This window comes from Zeus faber (assembly GCF_960531495.2).
Source record: "Zeus faber genome assembly, chromosome: 9".
In the NCBI taxonomy this organism is placed as follows: Eukaryota; Metazoa; Chordata; class Actinopteri; order Zeiformes; family Zeidae; genus Zeus; species Zeus faber.
Window position 1 is genome coordinate 5,611,022 of NC_137197.1, and position 21,485 is coordinate 5,632,506.

General features: G+C 48.0%; 3 protein-coding genes across 5 annotated transcripts; 1 reads left to right on the forward strand and 2 right to left on the reverse strand.

Moving 5' to 3' along the window:
- Positions 1 to 861: 861 nt before the first annotated feature.
- psmd8 (proteasome 26S subunit, non-ATPase 8) lies at positions 862 to 5,325 on the reverse strand. Its single transcript, XM_080007215.1, has 7 exons — positions 5,195 to 5,325; positions 4,541 to 4,613; positions 4,353 to 4,455; positions 4,096 to 4,261; positions 3,539 to 3,639; positions 3,015 to 3,126; positions 862 to 1,675 (listed from the first exon to the last, which is right to left on the reverse strand). The coding sequence occupies exons 1-7, from the start codon at positions 5,297 to 5,299 to the stop codon at positions 1,538 to 1,540; spliced, it is 798 nt and encodes a 265-aa protein (XP_079863341.1). The 5' UTR covers positions 5,300 to 5,325; the 3' UTR covers positions 862 to 1,537.
- An 84-nt stretch (positions 5,326 to 5,409) lies between these two features.
- On the forward strand, positions 5,410 to 7,927 carry nup88 (nucleoporin 88; the record flags this gene model as incomplete). The annotated part of the gene is made up of 1 exon (XM_080006974.1): positions 5,410 to 7,927. The coding sequence occupies one exon, from the start codon at positions 5,410 to 5,412 to the stop codon at positions 7,540 to 7,542; it is 2,133 nt and encodes a 710-aa protein (XP_079863100.1). The 3' UTR covers positions 7,543 to 7,927.
- Positions 7,928 to 9,494: 1,567 nt separating this feature from the next.
- Positions 9,495 to 18,731, reverse strand: ehd2b (EH-domain containing 2b). Of its 3 annotated transcripts, none has more exons than XM_080006791.1 (8): positions 18,350 to 18,731; positions 16,623 to 16,718; positions 16,077 to 16,309; positions 15,392 to 15,568; positions 13,798 to 13,895; positions 12,739 to 13,151; positions 11,953 to 12,117; positions 9,495 to 11,193 (listed from the first exon to the last, which is right to left on the reverse strand). In XM_080006791.1, exons 3-8 carry the CDS (start codon positions 16,295 to 16,297, stop codon positions 10,645 to 10,647), a joined length of 1,623 nt encoding a protein of 540 aa, XP_079862917.1. In that variant the 5' UTR covers positions 16,298 to 16,309; positions 16,623 to 16,718; positions 18,350 to 18,731; the 3' UTR covers positions 9,495 to 10,644. The 3 variants fall into 3 exon arrangements, with proteins under 3 accessions (XP_079862917.1, XP_079862915.1, XP_079862916.1); XM_080006789.1 differs by having other exon boundaries at positions 13,780 to 13,895; XM_080006790.1 differs by lacking the exon at positions 18,350 to 18,731 and adding an exon at positions 17,204 to 17,248 and having other exon boundaries at positions 13,780 to 13,895.
- Positions 18,732 to 21,485: the final 2,754 nt, after the last annotated feature.

A 21,485-nucleotide genomic window follows, 5' to 3' on the forward strand; every position in this document is an offset into this window, starting at 1 on the left:
GAGGCCGACGCGGCTCGCTCGTCGCGTCCCCCCGCGTCCCCCCTGCTTCCGAACTGTTCGTCCTGTCGAGAAACGGACATTCGGACTCTGGATCCCATTCCAGATACATTGGAAGGTGTGTCCCTTGTTTTGTCAGACGAGCAGCGCGTTTGTATTTCATTGTATTTTATTATTTTTTGAACACAATGATTTTCCTTTGCTTGAATCGACGTTTCGTGCTGCGCCGGTAGCGCCCGAGCCGTGATGCGTTCAAGTCATGTGGGAAATGTGGCCCCCGTGTCTCGCTGCTCGCCGTATTTTATCTGTTGCAACTTTTTTACGTCCCAAAACTTCAGTGTCTTTGAATTAATGAGTAATCCGTGCATCAAATAGTGGCCAGTTTACGAATAAAAGTCTACTTTCGTCTCTATCTCAGTCTATGAATTACAGCTATATATACCTCAATGAGCCTTTCATTCGTTTTTACTCGCCTAAAATGGTATTTGTTTTGCTATTGTTGCTGTCAAGTGGGACCAATTGAGCAACAAAACAAAGCACGAACTCTTAAATAAAATCTGCCTGTTAAAAGCTTCTCTCTGAGTATTATTTGTTAGGGATTAGCCTAGAATAAAACTATAGCCAGTAATGAGGTCTTAATTTATTTGCGTTACACATAATGGCCCATGTCTAAATCTATCAATTATTAACCCACATAACCACACAACGTATTTCCCTCCCTATCGGTTCGAATACACAATAATTGAAGAAAAAAGTGCTGCTTTGTAAAGTTTGTCTCCATGACATTTTTTAATAAGATTTGAAAAAACGTTAACCCTGAGGGAATTCAGGAAATCATGTCTATTATCCAATGACAGGCGCACATTTGATCCCAAAAGAAAAGTTTATTTTGAAGCATTTGATTTGAACCAAATATTAGTATTTCCTCATCAATCCGATTACAAACCTTTTAAGGAGGCAGAAAACATCCGCATTTAGAAAATACTTGGAAACTTAAATGGCAATCTTGCAACTGTCTGTTGCTAGGATACAAGGCAAGGGCAAAACAGTTCTATCAGCAGTACAGCGGAGAAAATTAACTTTGTATACAAAAATGAACAAGTTTTCTTATTTTAGGAATAAAGCGTTTGCTCTTCACAGATGATTTCGTGTGACACTTAAAGGCCGATTCAAACGGCGTTAGCGACCAGGGTATGGTGATCTTAGAGCTCAGGGGCCCAGGGGAGTTTCCTGTAGGGCCCAGAATTAAAAGATCGAGCCCTCCGCCGAAAATCTTATTATACTGAAATCAAGGCTTCATTGATGCCATCCCGACGTCCCGTAACTTCCAGGTTACCAAACGGACCGAAAAGACATGTAACATCAGTGACGCCTACAAGTCCACTTAAGAGGTGCACGATGGAATAATTGCCAGTTGTTTTCTTTTTGACATTTTGGATAGCATGGAGTTTGATGTGAAGTTAACACAAATCCCTGGAGGAGCTGCATGTGAATCCTCTGTGTGCCTGCAGACGCTGGGGAGTGCGTTCCTGGGGGCGGATTACACAATCATTTCCAGCTGTCGCGCATATTCGATGACCTGCTGTGCGAGCTCTGTCGAGGGGATGTTCACCTCCTCTGTCCGTTGCTGCTGGCTGCTAAAGGAGTAATAACCATCTGGGCTCTGGTTCCAGCCCCGCTGAAATGAAGAAGACAGAGCTATCAAGTTTAGGCACATTTTAGTTCTGGTGCTCAACGTGAATTGGGACTAATTTTTCCACAGGGCGTTCAAACTTCAGGGAATTTTTGAGGGGAAAGAAAAATAAATTAAAAAAAAAAAGATCATTTATTTGGCTGTATGGCTTATTAACAGAAGATATGTTCCTTATGTCCGACTTGTACATAAATGCTTATGCCGATAAGACACATCCGACCGAAGTTATTTATGTGATGTACTTGGTGTAAAAACAAAAATATTATTTTTAGAGATTTAAGTGTCCCGCGACCTCGTCAAACAAGATCACTTATTGTTAATACTGTGCTCATGTACCCGTAAAAATTGTCTGCCAACGCAATCTGATCCCAGTGTAAACTGATGAAGTTTTACTGTTGCTCAGTTCCAAATTTGTAATCAAAGTGGAAAAAAAAACAACACACTGGGTCCACAAAATCAGTGATCTCACTGTTATTGACTCAGTCAATTCTACACAAAATAACATTTGGATACTTTCTGGTGTCCGGGAAGAAATCAGTAGAAACAGCGACTTAAACAGACGACGACATAAAACTAGAAAACTTGGCCAAAAAATAAAAATAAAATAAATTGAGCTACTCAGGGGATGGTAGCTCAGGCGGTAGAGCTGGTGGTCTAGTGCTCTAAAAGGTTGCTGGTTGGATCCCAGGCTCCTCCTGCTAGCATGCTGTAGTGTCCTTGAGCAAGACACTTAACCCCTAATTGCTCCTGATGGCTGCGTCCGTCGGTGTTTGAACAATTGTAAGTCGCTTTGGATAAAAGCGTCTGCTAAATGAAATGTTATGTAATGTAATGTAATGTAAATTGGGGCGGTGCTGGAGTAGCTCTAGCTCAAGGCCTGGAGGGGAGCGTGGGGGTTCTCCGCTGTGGTCCCCCATGAAGGAAAAAAAGTCAAAAACCTCTGAACAGGGATATATTCCTGTCTATTCCACCTTGACGTCCAGAACTTCAACACACGTTGCAATCGCGCCAGTAAAGAGGCCAAAATGAGCGTGCTTCCATCAGAGCCAATCGGAGCTGGAGCCGATCAGACCTCTGTCTATTTCAGGGTCACTTGTTCCAGGACTGAAACCCGGGTGTTACCTTTCCCAAGAATGACAAACGCCGCATGTTAGTGGGTGTGATCGTGTTTTTGGTGCAGTGGGAAAGGGGTATAATAAAGAACAAGTAACCCCCTTGACATGCCAGGAAAATGCAATGTTTTCCTCCAAGCTTAGGTTTTTTTTGTGACAACCAGGAGCTTATTGTTCCTTCTCCCTTCACATCCTAAAGATAATGTACCCACCTTCTTGGCATACTCGGTCATCTTCTTTGGCGAACTGAAGAAAAGCACGCGTGTAGCTTCATTGAACTGGATCTGCTCGTAGGCCTTCTCTATGCAGCCAGCAATCTCATCACTGAAACAAAAGCAGAGCAGACGCCATTCCTAACTGGAGCAGTAAACACATCATGTTACTGGGAAATGGCAATAATAATTTTATAATAACTGCTAAAAATAAAACACGGAAAATAAATTCAAATCAATGGCCTTGGGGACATATTTTTCCCTCAAAATTCCACAAAGGAGCAATAGATCAAAAAGATATGATCATTTCTTAATTCAGGTGAGCAGTCCAAAGATGACAGGCAGGAGACCCACAGCGAGATTTTGGGCGATCAGAAGTGAACTGGGCCAGAACCAAAATAAACTGACCTTGATCACAACCCCAATTACTAAACAATTTGCAGAAGCATTCAGAGTAAAGCAAAACAAAAGAGCTGAACGGAGCAAAATAAATCTGTTACATCATTTACGGTGAGTGTCTTTACCGAATAGTGTCGAGCAGAATATCTATGAAGAAAGTGTAACTCTCGGCCGGGATGTTCCCTTTGGCAAGAAACACCTTGTTGTAGCTTCCCTCCATCAGGTACTAAAAACAACAGGAGCAGAGTCAACCCTCGATTTATTAGACACTCGTCAAGTTTATATTGTGAAAAAAAAGTAAATCTTGCTGTGAGGATTTTGGACAAATGCTATTTTTTGATTCAACTCATCCATCCTATGCCTCACAGATTCTCTCCATTATTCCTTTTGGACACATAGTCTGGTTAGCAGGTCTAATTATAGCATTAACTTTGTTCAAAACAAGATGAACCATGACAAAGACCTGCACTCTATTGTCTCCAAATGGCGCACGCGCACGCACACAGAAATAACAATGTAAAATAAATTCATTGGAACAGATTTCACATCAGTACAAATAGTTCCACTCAATTCTCCCTTTGTGGTGAAAGGGGCGGGGGTGGTCTAGGTGACAGTTACATTACAGAACCCAAATATGTGTTTGAAAAGCATTATTCTGATGTATTTCCATCAATTGCAGTACCTGCTCTAAGGACACCGGGTGTCTGATGTAGACGTTTGTCTGGATGTCTCGCGCGCTCAGCCTCTCCAGCTCTGTGTGGAACTCAGACACGCGGTTCTGTGAGAGCAGGAAGAGCAGGTTGAGCCCCAGCAGCTGGTGCATGTAGGCCGCTTCGGGCAGCTCGTCCCTGGAAGGAAAATCAAGCAACGCCAGTCACACCAGACCTCTCCTCTACAAGGCCCGACGGCGGGAGACCCAAAACGCGCCAGCTGTATTACTTGTAATCGAAGTAGTAGCATTTCAGCTGGGCCATATATCGCTCAAACGATGGGATGTCCTTCTTTAGGATACTCCACAGTGCTCCGATCTCCAGTACATCGCCTAGAAGAATAAATACAAGCGATGCGAGTGTCAAGTCCCAAAATGTGCTTATCTGAAAGGAGACAAACGAAGAGGCAGTACTTACGGGCTAGAATAAGCTGCTGCTTGGTGAGCTTGGTTCCAGTAGTGGGCAAAAAGTTCAACTCCAATAAGGAAATCTGAAAAAAAAAACCATTCACAACATTTTCTATTGAATAAATGTTATTTGTTGTCATGGGAACAGTGTGCCGCTTATTTAGTTTAAAAGCTCAGTGACGCCAAGTTTACGTCAGACGTACAGATATTATTTTATATATGTATTCTAACTTCCATAATTTCTTATTTTTGACAGACTGAATTGCTGATAAAGAGGTTATGCAGAGGTTTATGGTTACAAATGTAGGTGTATTGTTTATTGCGGAGTAGATTTTTAGATTTATTGTATATACTCATGTTTGTATTCTTATGACTACACAATACATAGCAACCATACCATATATCCTATTGCCGATTCATTTTATGTCAGCGGCTGTTACACTGCAAAAATCGTCCGGGGATAAATAAAGTGTGTTTTTTCTTTATTTATATACGTTATGTTTCTCAGTGATGAATTATCTTAACTGGCTAACGAGCTAACATGACAACATTACAACGACTACCCGGCTAACAGCTAGCTAGCCGTGCTAACGCGTCTGTCTAAAGCGGGTGTCGTGGTTCGGGGGGGAATTACAAAAACGTTGTAACACGCGGGTCGACTTACCTTCAGTTTGCTCAACAGATCTCCGCACTTGTTCAGATTTGGGTTTTTCTTGTTCCACTCCGTTTTTAGCGTCTCGTACAGCCCCGCGGTCTCCTTCAGCGCCATGGTGATTCTGCAACTATTTTGCGACACCGGCCGCTAAATGACGGCTAAGGTCTTTGTCGTAAAACACGAGCGGTTGCCATGGGTTTTCTCTTCGCGGGCGGCTGAACAAGATGGCGGCCTTCGGGGGAGAGCGCTGGCTGGACGAGTTGCCGAACCACCGCATGTTCGGTTTGTTACGGGAGGGCGTCGGTGCGGAGCCCAAGGCGAACGACCGGAGAACCGCAAAGAACCTCACGTTCTGCCTGAACGGGGACCTCTTCATCTGGGACGATGCGGAACGCGTGCTCTACACCACCAACCTGCGGCAGCTGAACCTCCAGACCCTGCTGTGCTCCAGCCCGCCCCGCTTCCCGGTGTCGCAGGTGCTGCTCGGCCCCACGCAGCGCCACGTCGCCCTGATCGGCCAGCGCGGCGCCTCGGTGCTGGAGCTACCTCAGCGCTGGGGCAAGAGGTCCGAGTTCGAGGGCGGACGGAGCGAGATCAGCTGCCGGACCGTCCCCGTGGCGGAGCGCTTCTTCACCAGCTCGGCCTCGGTGGGTCTGCGGCAGGCGGCCTGGTTCCCCGGCGAGGCGGAGGAGCCGCTCCTGGTGCTGCTCACCTCGGACAACACCATTCGCTTCTACGGGCTGAGGACGCCCCAGACCCCCGCCAAGGTGCTGCCCGTGTCCCAGTCTGAGGACGACAGTGTGCGGCCCCGTGTGCGCTCGTACGCGGCCTCGCTGGGCGAGACCGCGGTCGCGTTCGACTTTGGGCCGGTGTCTTGCACGACCCGGCAGCTGCCGGGCCAGGGGCCCAAGGAGCTGCTGGTTTACCCCTTATACATCCTCTATGAGAACGGGGAGACCTACCTGAGCCACGCCACCAGCCAGGTGGGAGGTCTGAGCCTCAGCAAGCCGGCAGGACCCCTCCCCATGTACCCCGCGGCGGAAGACAACTACGGGTACGACGCCTGTGCCGTCCTGTGTCTGCCCTGCGTGCCCAATATACTGGTCATCGCCACGGAAACGGGGATGCTGTACCACTGTGTGGTGCTGGAGTCTGAGGAAGAGGAGGAACCCGGGGCCGTGGAGCGGTGGACGCGGGGCTCGGGACAGGTGCCATCCCTCTACGTGTTTGAGTGTGTGGAGCTGGAGCTCACCCTGAAGCTGGCTACCGGAGAGGACGAGGAGCCCCAGGAGTCTGACTTCACCTGCCCGATCCGACTCCACAGAGACCCGCTGTGCCAGCACCGCTACCATTGCACCCACGAGGCAGGGGTGCACAGTGTGGGGCTGACCTGGTTCAACAAGCTGCACGCCTTCCTCCAGTCTGATGAGGAGGAGAAGGACAGTCTTCAGGACCTGGCGGCGGAGAAGCGCTGCATCGTGGAGCACATCCTCTGCACGCGGCCGCTCTCCACCAGCCCCTCGGCCCCCGTGCGTGGCTTCCTAATCGTGTCTGACCTCTGCCTCGGCGCCACCATGGTCTGCGTCACCAGCACCTACGAGTGCATCCTGCTGCCCCTTCTGAGCTCCATCCGGCCCCCTTCTCCTCCCCTGCTGTGCACCGGACCAGGAGCCGGGTTGGCCAGCTCCCCTCTGCGAGGACTGGCCGACGACTCCTTCGAGCAGCACATACGCAACATCCTGGCCCGCGGCTCGGCCAATCCCTTGGTGCTGCGGGCGGGAGACAAGGACACACCCACCCCGCCTCCAGAGTGCCTGCAGCTCCTGAGCAGAGCCACGCAGGTGTTCAGGGAGGAGTACATCCTCAAGCAGGACATGGCCTGTGAGGAGATGCAGAGGAGGGTCAAACTCCTGCTGGGGCAGAAGAGCAAGCAGCTGGACGAGCTGGCGCTTTGCCGGGAGGAGAGGAAGAGCCTCAGGGAGGCTGCGGAGAGGCTGGCCGACAAGTACGAGGACGCCAAGTACCACCAGGAAGCAATCATGAAGAGGGTGAAGTGGGTGCTGGGCAGCCAGCGCAGCCAACTGCCCGTGCTGTCTGACAGCGAGAAGGACATGAAGAAGGAGCTGCGGACCGTCAGCGACCAGCTGAAGCACCTTGACAACAGCATCAAACAGGTGAACATGAAGACGGAGTACCAGAGGAAGCAACTGGACAAGGGGGCGACGGCGGCCAGGGCCACAGTCTCCCTCAACGCCCAGCAGAAGAAGTGCGTGCAAGGTGTCCTCAAGGAGCAGGGCGCGCACATCGCCGACATGATGAAGCAGATCAAGGACATCAGGAATCATTTCAATTTCTAATTTTTTTTGTTTTGGCAAAAACCAAACTGAGCAGCTCTTAAATAGAGTGAATGCATTGCTTCCTGAGCTAGAATCTGGGCTTTTAGCTGCAGGGAATGAATGTACATTGGGTTGAATGGGAAATGTTTTGTGTACATGAATATTAACAATGTTTCATATGCTGTTTGACTCTTTGGATAATGAAATACTATCCTGGCATAAATTTAGTTTACTTATTTGTAAAATATTATTTGAATATTGCAAGCCAGAATGTAATGGAATGTCAAGTATTTGGTATTATTTTATAAAGTCACATGGCTCAAACTAAGCTTGTTATGCTTTTATACTCCATATAGGTTGATTTTTCTCTTTGGATACAAAATAAACTATAATTTGTTTATCTGAATGGCTTGGAATTTCACTGCATGGTTTTTGGAGTGTGTGTGTATGTATGTATTTATTCATTTATTTATTTATTTTTAAAACGTTTTTACAGAATTAAGTTCACAAAAAGGATTCTTACTAAATTATCTCCCAAATGCATGGATGCTGACAGAACTACATTTACAATTCTTAGGTCTGCCATCTACGGTGGAAATCTTGCCACTGCTTTGGAGTGAGTAGGACTCCTTCATCCACCAGGGGTCACCCCTTTACTTACGGGTTTTCATCCCAAGTTTTGTGCTCTTCACCCGGGGCCGCGGTGAGGAATACCCCCCCACACAGTAAAAACAGTGTGACGTATGAGGAGACCCCAGTTTAGTTGAGTAGGCTCAATTGTTGAGGGGATGTTGCATGCTGTTAAAGGCCTGCACCTTAAGTGGCGCAGCACTCCTTCAGCAGCGATGCCGTGCAGCTCTTTGTGACTGTGCTCGACACAACAGCTGAATATGAAATTGGCATATGACTCAGGCCTAATTGTGTAATCAGAGAATTATTGAGAAACTACCGTCCGCATTCTTGGGATGTTTGGTGAACTCGACTGGTGGAACAGCTGAGGAAATATCTGCTCACAATGCCTTGGGACGTTCTTGGGGAAAATGTTGAGTTTTTGGTTTGTAAAGTAATAACCAAATTACCCCAAGAGTAGGACATTGTCCAGTTCTTTGCAGATTTTGCAGCTTGTTCTCCCTCTGCTCTCCCTCTCCTTTGTTTTCATACACACAAACCTACGAGAGAGGGTGTGGTTCACCGAAGGTCTCGTTCAGTCAGGTCTCCAAATAGGGGATTGTTGTTTAAGTCTTTCATAAAGGTACAGTGTCTAGATCCCTCTGTATGAGCCCAAGGAAACTTAGCAGACCCTAGGAAAGGAGATATTAATAACTCTTGGGCCGGCCTACCACATTCTTCACATGTGAGTCACACTGTATACCAGAGAGCAGGAGGAGGAAAGGAGCGGATAGCCTGTTTCTCATTTGTGTTTCTTTCCATGGAGGAGTGGAATAGGGAAGGCGGGGAGACCACCCCTTGCCTCGCAAATCACAGCCCTCCAGAGTCACATGCAAACTCACACATGAGCGAGGCGGGCACACAGTGGGGCTGTGTACGAGCTACAGACCGACTCCTATATACACAGGGTGGAAGTATGAAAACATAATAAAAAACACGGGGGAATGTGTACTTGGTAGTTTGTCCGTGAGAGGAAGAGAGAGAGCGAGTGGGCAAGGGAGGGAGGAAGGGGCTCCAGCTACGGAAAATGGTGGTGTAGGGATTTGGCAGCGGCATAGAGTGAGTCACTGTTTATCAGATCTGTCACTGAGAAATGAACTGAACGCTATACAAAAGAAAACCATGTGTAGACGGAAAGCCAAATGAGGTGCATCCATCCAACTTTCCATACGGCGCTGGCATGCTTACTGCTTAAATTTAGACGCTTTCCCTGACCTACATAATACTTCAAGGCGATGTCTCGATATACATCTAAGCTGCGATTATTAGTCACTACCTAAATAAAGACCGTCAAACAGACTGCGCACAGTCAATAAAGTTTATTTGATTATAACCGTTTACATGGGAACAGTTGGAGCAGTGTACAGTAGTCAGTCAGATATCAATATGCTTCTTGTTGAAATTTTCACCATTGCATGTGACATTCATTTATACAACAACGACGTTTTGTTCTTCAAAATACAAAAACAAACAGGAATAATTACAAAATACAACGGAGTAGATACGCAATATGGTGTGAAACTCACACGGCAGGTGAAGCTGTAAAGCAAAATGCGTTTGGTTATTGGGTGATGGCAGCTGCAGCTTAAGATGAGCATGCTTAAATGCATTAGGTGCAACAAAAATAAATCTTTATACACAATGAGGAGATGCTCTCTCTTGCTACAGTACATGTACATACACTGAAGATGACCCTCGATGTATTGACCAAAGCATCAGGTGGCACACTCTCCCCATTTGTCTTCAATTGAAACATCGCCACTCAGATCTTGTTCTGGTCGGAATGTTCAATTGAAAGGTTGTTTTTGTTTCATCACAGAAAGGTTTTGTTCTGTATTCTTACAAACATTTTGAATACAAAGTGGTGAATACTATTTCTCTTGGCCAAGGTGCCAGACACTCCCCCCCCCCCCCCCCATCAATTCAGTATATATTTTTGTAAGGACACCATAAAAGCAGATTGGGGAGCCATAGCCACGACAGATTGATGTTTTTGAGAAAATCTTTTCATATATATTAAACATTTGTTTCAGCCTCTAGAGATAGACTGCCCAACTGGTGGTCCTTGGTAACAATGCCTTTGATTGTGAACGTTTCCAAATCTGTTAATCCTAGTAAAGATGATTTTTCTCGGATTCTCGGATGACATTTTTGACCCAATTTTTTGGGGGGGAAACAAACACAAAACAGTAGCATAAGCGTGGGCGTCTTTAGAGGAGAGTCTCTCTTAGCTCCAGGGGTCACGGTGATCTGTCTACACACCGGGATGGAGCTATCGGGTCCAGAAAGTAAAAGTCCTCCCCAGTATTTTCAGTCAACCATCTGGATTTTATAACTAGCACAGACAAGAGGTCCAACTAACGAGGGAAATCTGCTGGCTCAGAACATGGGTGGAGCAAAAACACGGCTGGACTTTAAAAAAAATCTTTCTGGACCTGGAACGGGGCCGCTTCTCTACGCGTCAGATCCCTTCTGCCGGCGTTTGGAGGGCGGGATGAGGCGGTTGGGGAGCTCCGGGGGCAGACCGTGGCCATCCAGCTTCACCTCTATCAGGTGGCTTGCGAGGGCGAACTCCTCATCATCCAGCATGCCGTCGCGGTCGACGTCCGACAGCTTCCAGATGCGACCCAGCACCGAGTTGGGCAGCCGGGTGCTCACCATCCAGTCCTTCGCCTTGGTGCCGCTCAGCTTCCCCTCGTTGGGCGCCAAGTTGTAGAAGATCTCGTCGTACTTGGGCTTGTCCTTGGTCACCACCCAGTCCTCTTCCTCCTCACACCCCTCTCCGTTCTCCTCGGCGAAGGGGTCCCCCTCCATGAAGGGGCCCGCCCGGGTCCCCAGGAAGGCGCCGCCCTGCACGCCGAGCTGCTCCCCGGCCTCCAGCTCCTCCTGCCTCAGGAGGGGCATCAGCTTGGCGATGTCGGACGACAGGAGCTCGTCCAGAGCCGCCATCAGGTTGGGCTTCATGGTCTTAAACTTGGTGAAGTCATGAACAAGGAGCTGCTCCTGAGGATGGAAACAAAATGAGGCCGAAGACATTTACTCACCAGGAGGATATATGACTGAAAACATTTTTTGTCTTCATAGGCTTTTGATTTTGTTTTCCGTCGGATTTAATTCTCCTTAGTTGTCCCCTTTATATAATAATATAATATAACAATATAAAAAAAGCCTGACTCAGAGATTCTACACCTGTGGTTTTCTGGCCAGATTATGAGAATAAAACCCCCAGCTACAAATAATTGAAATAATTCACTGCTGGGAACATCTGGTTCACAGTAATATGGAGCAACAGTCGAAGGTACGTTCTCAAAACGTGCAGCAAGCTGCCTCAGCTACACACATTCCTATCATTTTCTATGTAGAGCAGGAGCTGCAGGCACCACTGCATGATGGACGCAGACCAGCCGGTAAAGACGAATCCAGGCAATACCCGGAAGCAGCCAAGCCGCCATTACTGCAGTGTGTGGTCACTATTAGACTCAGCTCTTATGTGATAATATTATATTGAAGCCTGCACGAGGAATTACCCAAACTCTCTGCATATGTTTCAGTTCAGGAGACCACATTCTGCAGCGGTGGATCAAAACAGAAAAGGACTTTGTTAAATAATATCAACACAGTCGTCCTTGATCTGTCTGTGGGGGCTGTTGCCTCATGTTGTCCATCCACATCTCCATTGAGTACAGGACCGTAAACAATTAAACAGCCATCAGTTGGACATTTTGGGTGTCTGGCACGTCCCCATGCATCAGTCAGACTAACCTGCATTTTGGTACAATCTGGGAAGTCTCCGGGGGAGATGTGGTGCTGCAGCTGGATCTTGGAAAATATGACCGGGAGCTGGTAGATTAGATTCTTCTTCTTATTGTCCTTCCTGAACACAGAGGGCATCTCCTGCTTCAGATAGCTGATGATGTGGGCATGGACCTAGGACGGAAAAGAGCATGGTAACTGCAGGCTGCCAAAACACCAACACCGGTACTGTAGTGTTGCCAGTTCAGTCAACCGAGTTTTGTTGCCCATATGGTTCTGGCGCGAGACATTGCAGTTCATACCTGGCAACCCCCAACTGCATTTAAAATCACTCAGATCTCGTTTCAAGGTTTTTATTTTCACTTGTCATTAAGGATGCACTATGTATTTCTTGAGATGGAAGGTGTATTTCCCCAGTTTCACAGGAGCTGGGCTAGTTAATTCCCTCTGCAGCCTTGCATTGAGCCACCCCAGTCAGCATGCAGCCCGTCACTATCTCGTTACTGCACATACAGGGATGAAGTTGGTATGGACCACCTTGGTTGAATCTGGGTAGGATAGACAGGACTGGGGTATCCCTCCGAAGTTTTGATTCTTATCGACCATGTAGAGCTTAGCACAAAGTTGTATCTATTCATCCCATTTAAGTATGGAGAGCAAAAACCACAAGTGACACGCTATAATCATAGAATCATACCGATTTGATTTGTGCAATACCTGACCCGCTGGCAGAGTACTGTACATCAAGACCTACTTAGGTAGAGTAGTATGTGAGGTGCACGTGGAGTCACGCACCCTGACCAGGCGCGCCCTCTTGACCAGGTCGTTCAGCTTGCGCAGGGCCGCGTTGCGGGGAAGGTTCTGGATGTCGGTGAACAGATCCTCCTCCTCCAGCTCAAACAGCCTGCGGTTGTCGGGCACCAGCAGCGGCTCGGACCAGAAGGAGCCGATGTAGACGCGCAGCACCTCGGGAGTGCCGAACACCTTCCCCAGAGACCACATGAGGGCTCCGTACACCCGCATCAGCTGCTGCGTGTCCACCATGTCGGCCTTGTTGAGGACCACGCGCAGCTTGTCCTCGTTCCCTTTGAGCGCACCGATGGCCTCGGAGAACTCGTCTGAGATCTCCAGCTTGTGGGCGTCAAACAGCAGGATGATCCGGTCCACACGCTCCGCGAACCAGCGCAGCACGGCCGGGAAGTCGTAGCCTGTTCGGAGGGGAGGGGGGGAGACGCGCCGCCGCGGGGTCACTCGGGTTGACCTAAGTCTCGACGCGCGGCGATGTAGACCAAAAGACGGACGGACAGACGTGAACGCGGGTATGGGACCGCACCCGCGCGGCAGGAGAGTGGAGGACACAGACACAAACCTCCACATCTCTCATCTAGTTACGCCTTCGCATTGCTGTCCTGACGTCATGGAGACCTTTGCAGCATCATCAACTCGAGGCCCAATTGGAGATAAATATGGAATGTTCTCAAAATGTCGGGAAGTAATTTAACTACATTATAATTTAGCTAGCGTCATATTTCCATGCTTCTGACATGTGTATGTCTTAAACAATATGATCAATTCGTCATCTCATTAGTTTCTCATGCAACTTTGGAAAAGGTGATGATGATGATGATGATGATGATGATGATGATGATGATGATGATGATGATGAGGGGGGGGGGACCATGTGTGAAAGATTGTCTTTTATTCTCAACAGGACATTTTTCCAGATTGGCGGTTGGTTCCATGAGTTAGACAGTAATGATGAAGGCGGTGAGTATGTGAGCAGAGGTTCAGGGATCGGTGTCCTGGTGGGGCCCCCCGTCGGCCCCTTCTCCTTACCTTTGCCGCTCCTCTCACCTCGGCTGATTCGCTGCTTGGCCCCGGACAGGATGCCCGGCGTGTCGATGATGCTGATGCTCTCCAAGACCTGGTTCGGCAGCTGGGCGCACTGGAACCTGCGGGTCAGAGAGAGGGATAGTGCGCCGCCACGTTGCCCTGGGAACCGCTGATGTGGCCGGTCCGCCATTTAGATCAACTGCTGACATTAATATATTCCTGAAAATTCATTCTGTCGCTGGCTCTATTAATCCTCAGATTGTAATGGAACAAAATGTAATTGTCACGGATCAAACCCTATCGCTAAACACATCAATATTATACGATACTACATTTTAATATTCCATCATACACTCCATCTGGTAAGTTGTTCACAAAGTATTTTATGCAGGGGCAATGAATCAAGAAAGAGCCTATGATCATGAAATAAAAGTTGGAAAAATATTAAATTATAATTCAGCTAATGGAAGGAATGCAAAAACTCTAGGTTAAGACACCGTTCAAAATGGCCACATTACAAATGTTTGGAGCCGGAGAAATGGTCGCCGGGGAAACACGACGTCATCCCTTCCGCTCTGTTTACGAGCTTGGTTTGGAGTTAACATCCACCGACCTGCGGTCACCGAGGTCAGTTTGAGTTAATAACTCCATCAGAAAACACCGATGGAAAGAATCCGAACCATCTGAAATATGGGCGATCCGCTATCACGGCAGCCAGTTTGATGTAAGGAGCAGCCCCAAAGCTTTTGTGTGGGCCATTGTGTGGAAGCAGGGCTCTCAGCGCTCTTGGGCTTCCTGAAGGAAAATCACCACTCACGCCAGAATCAAACAATAAGGCCCGCTAACGATGCGTGTCTTAGAACAACACCACCGCTTCCTGTGGCTCATGGGCCTAACGAGCTCGGCGGTTCCCTGGACAGGAAGTCAGAGAGAAAAGGCCAGACGCAAACACGACCGCGGCCACGGCCGCGGCCCCCTCTGAGGTGGAGAGGGACTCCCCTGGAAAGTTAGCGTCAGAGGCGCCGCGGCCTTTTTCTGAGGAAACCCCTCAACTTTTGGTCCCCCCTCCCCCCCCCCCCCCCCCCCGAGGGCCGCCCGTTTTTCGCGTGACACGTCTCAGAAAAAAAACAAACCGGCCCTTAGTCACACACATGAGGCTGACGAATCTGCCCTCCCTTGAATCCATGGAAAAAAACCACAACAGCCACAGAAAACAGCCAGCCAGAGCGGAGGAAAGGCACTCCAACGCTACGTTCCTCTCACAGATTCCCCCAGCCCGACCAACTCCGTGACTTCATCCCTTTGTCCGCCGCCCAAGCGGGGGCAGTTCCCCCTGACCTTGCCTTTGAGCCTGCGTACACTGCGGTTCCCCCCTGAGTACGCGGGCTTTCATCGCCCGCTCGAGTGATATCGCTCCCTTTCTCCGTTTTTCCACAAATAAGGCAACTGCCTCCCCGCTCTGAAATTTGGCACGGAGACGAGACATTCCTCAGAGCGAGAACTCGCAGGCTTTCTGTTATCTGTTCTCCGCTGCCGCGCTCGCCCCCTCTCAGGGGTCCCTCCCGCCGAGTCAACCCCGCGCCCACGTTCTAAACCGGGACCCTCCGCCGCCCACCTGTTGAGGAAGGTGTTTCCGAAGGGGTTGAGCTTCCGGAAAGGCTTGTTGGGGTCCACGATGAGGGCGTTTCCGGGGATGACTCCCTCCACGTCCCCGTGCATGACGGCCGTGAAGCAGTCGGTGGTGGGCTCGGGTCCGACCCTGCTCCCGGGGATGTCCTGCTCCAGGAGATACCTGCCGGGCGCAGAGGCAGAGGTCAAAGCTAGTTTCGCTTGCGGTGAGGTGCACATCAAAGCAGCTTCAAACGTACACCAGCTTCAGTTCTGTTTTGTTTTTTTTCCTCTCTAATCGAATACACCATAAAAAATGAAAGAAAAGAAAAGTAAATATAGAAAATGAATGGAGTTATCTGCCAATGGGGTCAGAAGTCTCGTAATAGAATCATCTCAAAGTCATAGTCAAAAAACATTGAATTATTACAATCAGGATAGGATGTCTCAAAATGTCTTCTTTCAGAGGAGAGCATCAAAAGTCTGCTGTTTTCCCTAAAATCCTTTCAAGGGCTCATTTCTTTTTGAGACATACTTTCTAAGAATGATCCATCTGAATAATCTCCGATGCACAATTCGAGTCGAGTCGAGTCAGTTGTTTTCTGTTCTGCTCGTTGAAGACCTTTTTTCTTTGTACACCTAGAACAAGCCAGTCGCCCGCCTGTTCCCGTTCCGGCGCCCTGACTCCTTACTTGATGAAGGTGGTCTTTCCAGTGGAGTACTGTCCCACCACGAGCACCATGGGCTTGTTGTCAAAGTCGGCGTCCTCCAGGCTGGCGGAGTGGAAGTCGTGGAAGCCGTAGTACTGCTCCAGGGGAAGCAGCTTCTTGCGGTACAGGGACTTGAGCCCCTCCGTCACGGTGCGGATCACCTCCGGTGTTTTCTTCACATTTTTCCGTCCCCAGCGCGACATGGCGGTGATTTACTAGAGGGACGGGAGAGCAGACAGGACAGTTTGATGGGAAGATCGATCAAGGGCAGATAGGTAGACTGACGGACAGGACAAAAAACAAAAAAAAAAACTGAGTTAAATCCTCAGGGGTTCTCCATGAATGTGGGAGTGTCGCGCATGGAGGCTCCAGCAGCCTCCCGGAGCTCGCCTTCTAGGGGCTGGTTCAGACGTAACATAATGGCTTTGTTTTCCCCTCTCGCTCTGTACCTATACTTCCTGTGGCGCAACCTCCAAGTGCCATCGCTCGCTTCCTGTGTTTATTGAATCACTTGGCCTTGGAACTCACCTCTCACACGATGGAAGGTGTGATAGGGCTGGTGGGCTGTAAGCAGCTCTGCTCTTCCCCCGTTGATGAAGTCACCGCACCGAGGTCGAGAAGCCTCTGTGGAGAAGACGGACAGAGGCAAAAGGAAATTGATCTGAATTCTATAATTATAATGATTACGGATGTACAAATGATTCGCATACAAATACAGATATGTGTGTATGTGGTCTCTACTTGAAAAGGGCTCAGAAAGCAAAACTGTGCACAACATTACATAGCTGCGTTAGGTTCCTACTCAATACAGAATCATGTACTTTATGATCATAGTCCTTGATCTTGATGATCGATCTGAAAAACATCTCACCATTATTGTAACTGAAACGCTCAGTATTCGTACCCATACTTGGTATCAGCAAGTCCCCAAGGGTGAGTGCTCAGTACTCATACTCAGTCTGAAAAATACATAAGGCTAATATACAATAATAATTATAATTATTATAATAATAGTGAAATTATTATATAAGTGTTGCTGAGAGAGGCTTACAAGGCTTATAATATAAGCCACTTTGTAGAGTGGTAAACATTACAGTGGAGAGGCCTACCTCAACTTTTCCTACGGAGCAGGAATCTAGAGGGTTTTCATCCAGCAGGAGACTGCAGAGCATTGTTAGAGCACGCCTGGAAAAAAGTCGGTGTTTGTCGTGGAAACACACGCCCCAGCAAACGCCTTTGCACCAGCAAAGCTCATTTCCTTACATTGAAATCGGAAGGGCCTTCCTTTTTTTTTTGTCATGTATATATACCATATGAATATGGTGTGATACCCAATAAGTGACTGACTATTAACTGTTCACACGATGGCATTCTTTGGAAGGCCAGCGCAGACACACCGTCATCCAGAGGAGGTCTGTACGTGCAGAGACACATCGCGCCTCCGGCCTCGCAAGCGGCAGCCTTAGATCAGGTGTGGCGACAGTTTGGGGATCTGCAGTGAACCCGTCTTTGTCTCTCCTGACTTTTTCCACAGGCGGAGGGACGGGAACGGGGCAGCGGAATCGGGCACAGATCAGCAGACACTTATTTGTCTGTGGGGAATTACTCGGTTGCAAATCGCATTCGAAGCGAGAGGTCAAAAATGAATGCGGCCCAGAGTGGGCAACGGCACCCTGAGATGTCACAAGACCAGCGAGGAAAAAAGTTCTCGTCAAAACGGCAAACTCTCGGGTCGGGAGGGAGACGCTAAAACTCGACGCCATAGACTGAAGAGTGCAAATGTGATTCGGATAAAACATGAGAATTAAAAGCTGTGCTGAGGGAGAGAGAGGGAGGGTTGATTCATAGCTTGGGTTAGGCTGCTGAAGCTACCCCTAAACTTTAAAGTCGGAAAATGTCTTGTGGGTTCATGCGCCACAACTGCAACTCAGTTTTGGGCCTTGGAGAGGAAAGTTAACATTCTTGACTGACTGGAGTGATTGGAATTTTTTTGAAGGATGACGAATTACTTTAAATACAGAAAAAAAAGAGAAAAGTAATGTGTGGAAAAACAGTGTAAGTCTATGAGTTCTGCCTCTAAATTGAACCGAGCCGCAGTTTTAGTGAAACCTTTTCCAAAGTACCAAAACTAACCTAACCCTAACCCTAAAACAGCACTCAAAAGGGATCGACAAAGTTGAGACGCTAAATACAAGACAAAAGAGATACCAAAAAAAACAAACAAACACCACTTTAATGTGGAAAAGTATATTTACCAGGTCACTTTGGAGTCAGGAGGGATTTCTTCAAGCACCTGGGTGTCTGCTTCCTCTCTCTCCCCTTCTGCCCTCGAGAAAAAAAAATGGACTTGAGGAGCAGAAAAAAAAAGTCCAAATCAGTCTCTCGGAAGAGCTGCTGCTACATGCATGGGTGTACTCTAGGCAGCAAACAGCAAGCCTCAGCGGAGCGTAGAGGCAGCTTAATGAGTGAGGACGCTCCTTCTCCTGGGTTTAATGTATTTCAGATGAGCTCCAAGGCTGGCAGGCTCCTCACTCAGCAAGCTGAAGGAGAACAGGACAGGAACAGACTCAGTGTAACAAACCTCCCTCTCTCTCTCTCTCTCTCCCTCTCTCTCTCTGATGCACCTCCTCTCTCAGGGATGCCAGCACTCAAACTCTCCATTTCAGACCTGGGATGAGCTATGGGCAGAGGGTGTGGGCCTGCGAGGAGGGGGGGGGCTCTAAATCGTTTATTTGGGTGGAGTCAGTTCTTCTACATTACACGGCTTCAGAAACAAACCCCACACGTCGACGTTACTTTTTACATGTACAAAGACAGCCCTCGGCATCCGTATTTGACCTTGCAGCGGAGGCCACTTATTTTAGGCGTCCTACTTTTCAATTGTTCTAGTTTTAATGGGCCACTCTGCAACCCACTGTAACATCCTGGCATTTAGAGACTTGACAGCTTGTCCTCATCAGCCTCAGCTCGCTTGCTTGCTCCTCCCAAACTTGAATCCCAGGCCCCCTCTGGGCACCCAGCACGGACCAGCTCCACTTTTCCACTTCCATGCACCACCTGCTGGCTGTCCGGCGGAGAACCAGCCCCACCCTGTGGCCCTGCCCTGCCCTGGTCCCACCCGCCCACACCTCCCCTGCTTGGCTCTGATCATTCCTCCATCATCGTTAGTCATCAAACGGTAAGCAGGGAGACGATCGGCAAAGAACCAAAGGACGCGCAAACATTCATAAAAGAAGCAAGGGTTTAATTTACAGGTTTACTAAATGTACATTTCTTTTTAAAAAGTGTCATTATACACAATAAATACAATACAAAATTAATCTGTAATACTATAATTCAAATTCTCTTACGGTCATTTTTTGTACATTATTGTTCCTTTTTTGTCTTCATGTCAACGCTCTCGCTCTGTTTGTGTTTGAATTGTCCACCAGGAATAAAAGAAAAACAGAGAAAAGTGAACCATGAGGCAGCGACAGTGACAGCAAGACACACATAAGAACCTGATCGAACACGGAACGGACAAGCAAGACAATCCAAGATGTGCCTGCCCTCTGCTGACCGAAACGCGCAAAGTCCAAACACAGCATCCTATGAGAAGAGGTGGAGGGGGGATGGGTGGGTGTTGCTTTTTCTCTTAAATGTGAACCAGGGGCCAAGCGGTCCAACAGATTTGAACAGAAGAGAAATTTTAAATTCCTTATTACATGTTCAATTACATTAAGCTGTTACAGTACTATACTTCCCAAAAGCAGCTACCATGTAAACCACAATAAGAGACAAGCAGTCAGCGCGATACACTTAATAAAAGACATCTGTCTATGTGTGTCAGAGAGAGAGCGAGAGAGAGAGAGGGATACAACTGTAGGATGAAAAATGATGGAGGCTAAAACAGTTTACCAAAGAACAGAATGTGAAAACTGAGAAGTGAAACTGTGAAATGACTTGGGTCTACAAAATTTCTCATCGCATCACTGCTAAATAAATAGTCGGAAAACACCTTTAACTTAAATCATGGGTGTAATTAATGCTGATATGATATTTATGTCCTAGAAAAGCAGCATACACTAATCAGCCACAACATTAACATCACTGACAGGTGACATGAATAACCTTGATCATCTGGTTCCGATGGCTCCTGTCAAGGGGTGGGATATATTAGGCAGCAAGTGAACAGTCAGTTGTTGAAGTTGATGTGTTGGAAGCAGCGTAAAGATGAGCCACTTAGACAAGGTCCAAATTGTGATGGATTGAGGACTAGGTCAGCGCATCTCCAAAATGACAGGTCTTGTGGGGTGTTTCCAGTATGCAGTGGTTAGGACCTACCAAAAGTGGTCCAAGGAAGGACAACCATTGAACTGGCGACAGGGTCATGGACGTCCTAGGCTCATTGATGCATGTGGGGAGTGAAGTATAGACCGTCTGGTCTTATCCCACAGTAGAGCTACTGTAGCACAAATTGCTGAAAAAGTTGACGCTGCTATGATAGAAAGGTGTCAGAACACACAGTGCATGGCAGCTTGCTGCTTATTGAGCTGTTTAGCCACAGACTACATGGTCAGAGTGCCCATGCTGATCCCTGTCCACTGCCCAATGCACCTACACGGAGCAATGGAAGAAGGTGGCCCGGTCTGATGAATCATGTTTTCTTTTACATCATGTGGGTAAGGGTTTCTGGGGGAACAGATGGCACCAGGATGCACTATGGGAAGAAGTTTGGCCGGTGGAGGCAATGTGATGCTCTGGGCAATGTTCCGCTGAAAAACCTTGAGGCAGCGTTCATGTGGATATTACTTTAGACACGTACCACCTTCCTAATCATTGTTGCAGAGCAAGTACATCCCTTCATGGCAACGGTATTCCCTGATGGCAGTGGCCTCTTCCAGCAGGATAACGCACCATGCCACACCGCAAAAATGTTTAGGAATGGTTTGAGGAACATGACAGAGTTCAAGGTGTTGACTTGGCCAAAAAAAGGCCCACCTCGCAACTTCCAGGACTTAAGGGATCTGCTGCTAACGTCTTGGTGCCAGATACCACAGGACACCTTCAGAGGTCTGGTGGAGTCCACGCCTCCACGGGCCACAGCTGTTTTGGTGGCACGAGGTGGAGCTACACAATATTAGGCAGGTTGTTTTAATGTTATGGCTGATTGGTGGTATGGCCATTTGCTTCTGCTGTCCAGCAGAGAGAGAGAGAGAGAGAGAGAGAGAGAGAGAGAGAGAGAGAGAGAGAGAGAGAGAGAGAATGTGTGGTGAGAACCACTGAAGGTAGATATGCATTAAGTGAGGCTAAATAAGATGGAGCTCATCCCCTCTTCTTCCAAACTGCAGCTGGGCTTTTGAAGGTTTTTGGGGGAAGCACCCCAGGACGCAGCCAGGCACTTATCAGGAT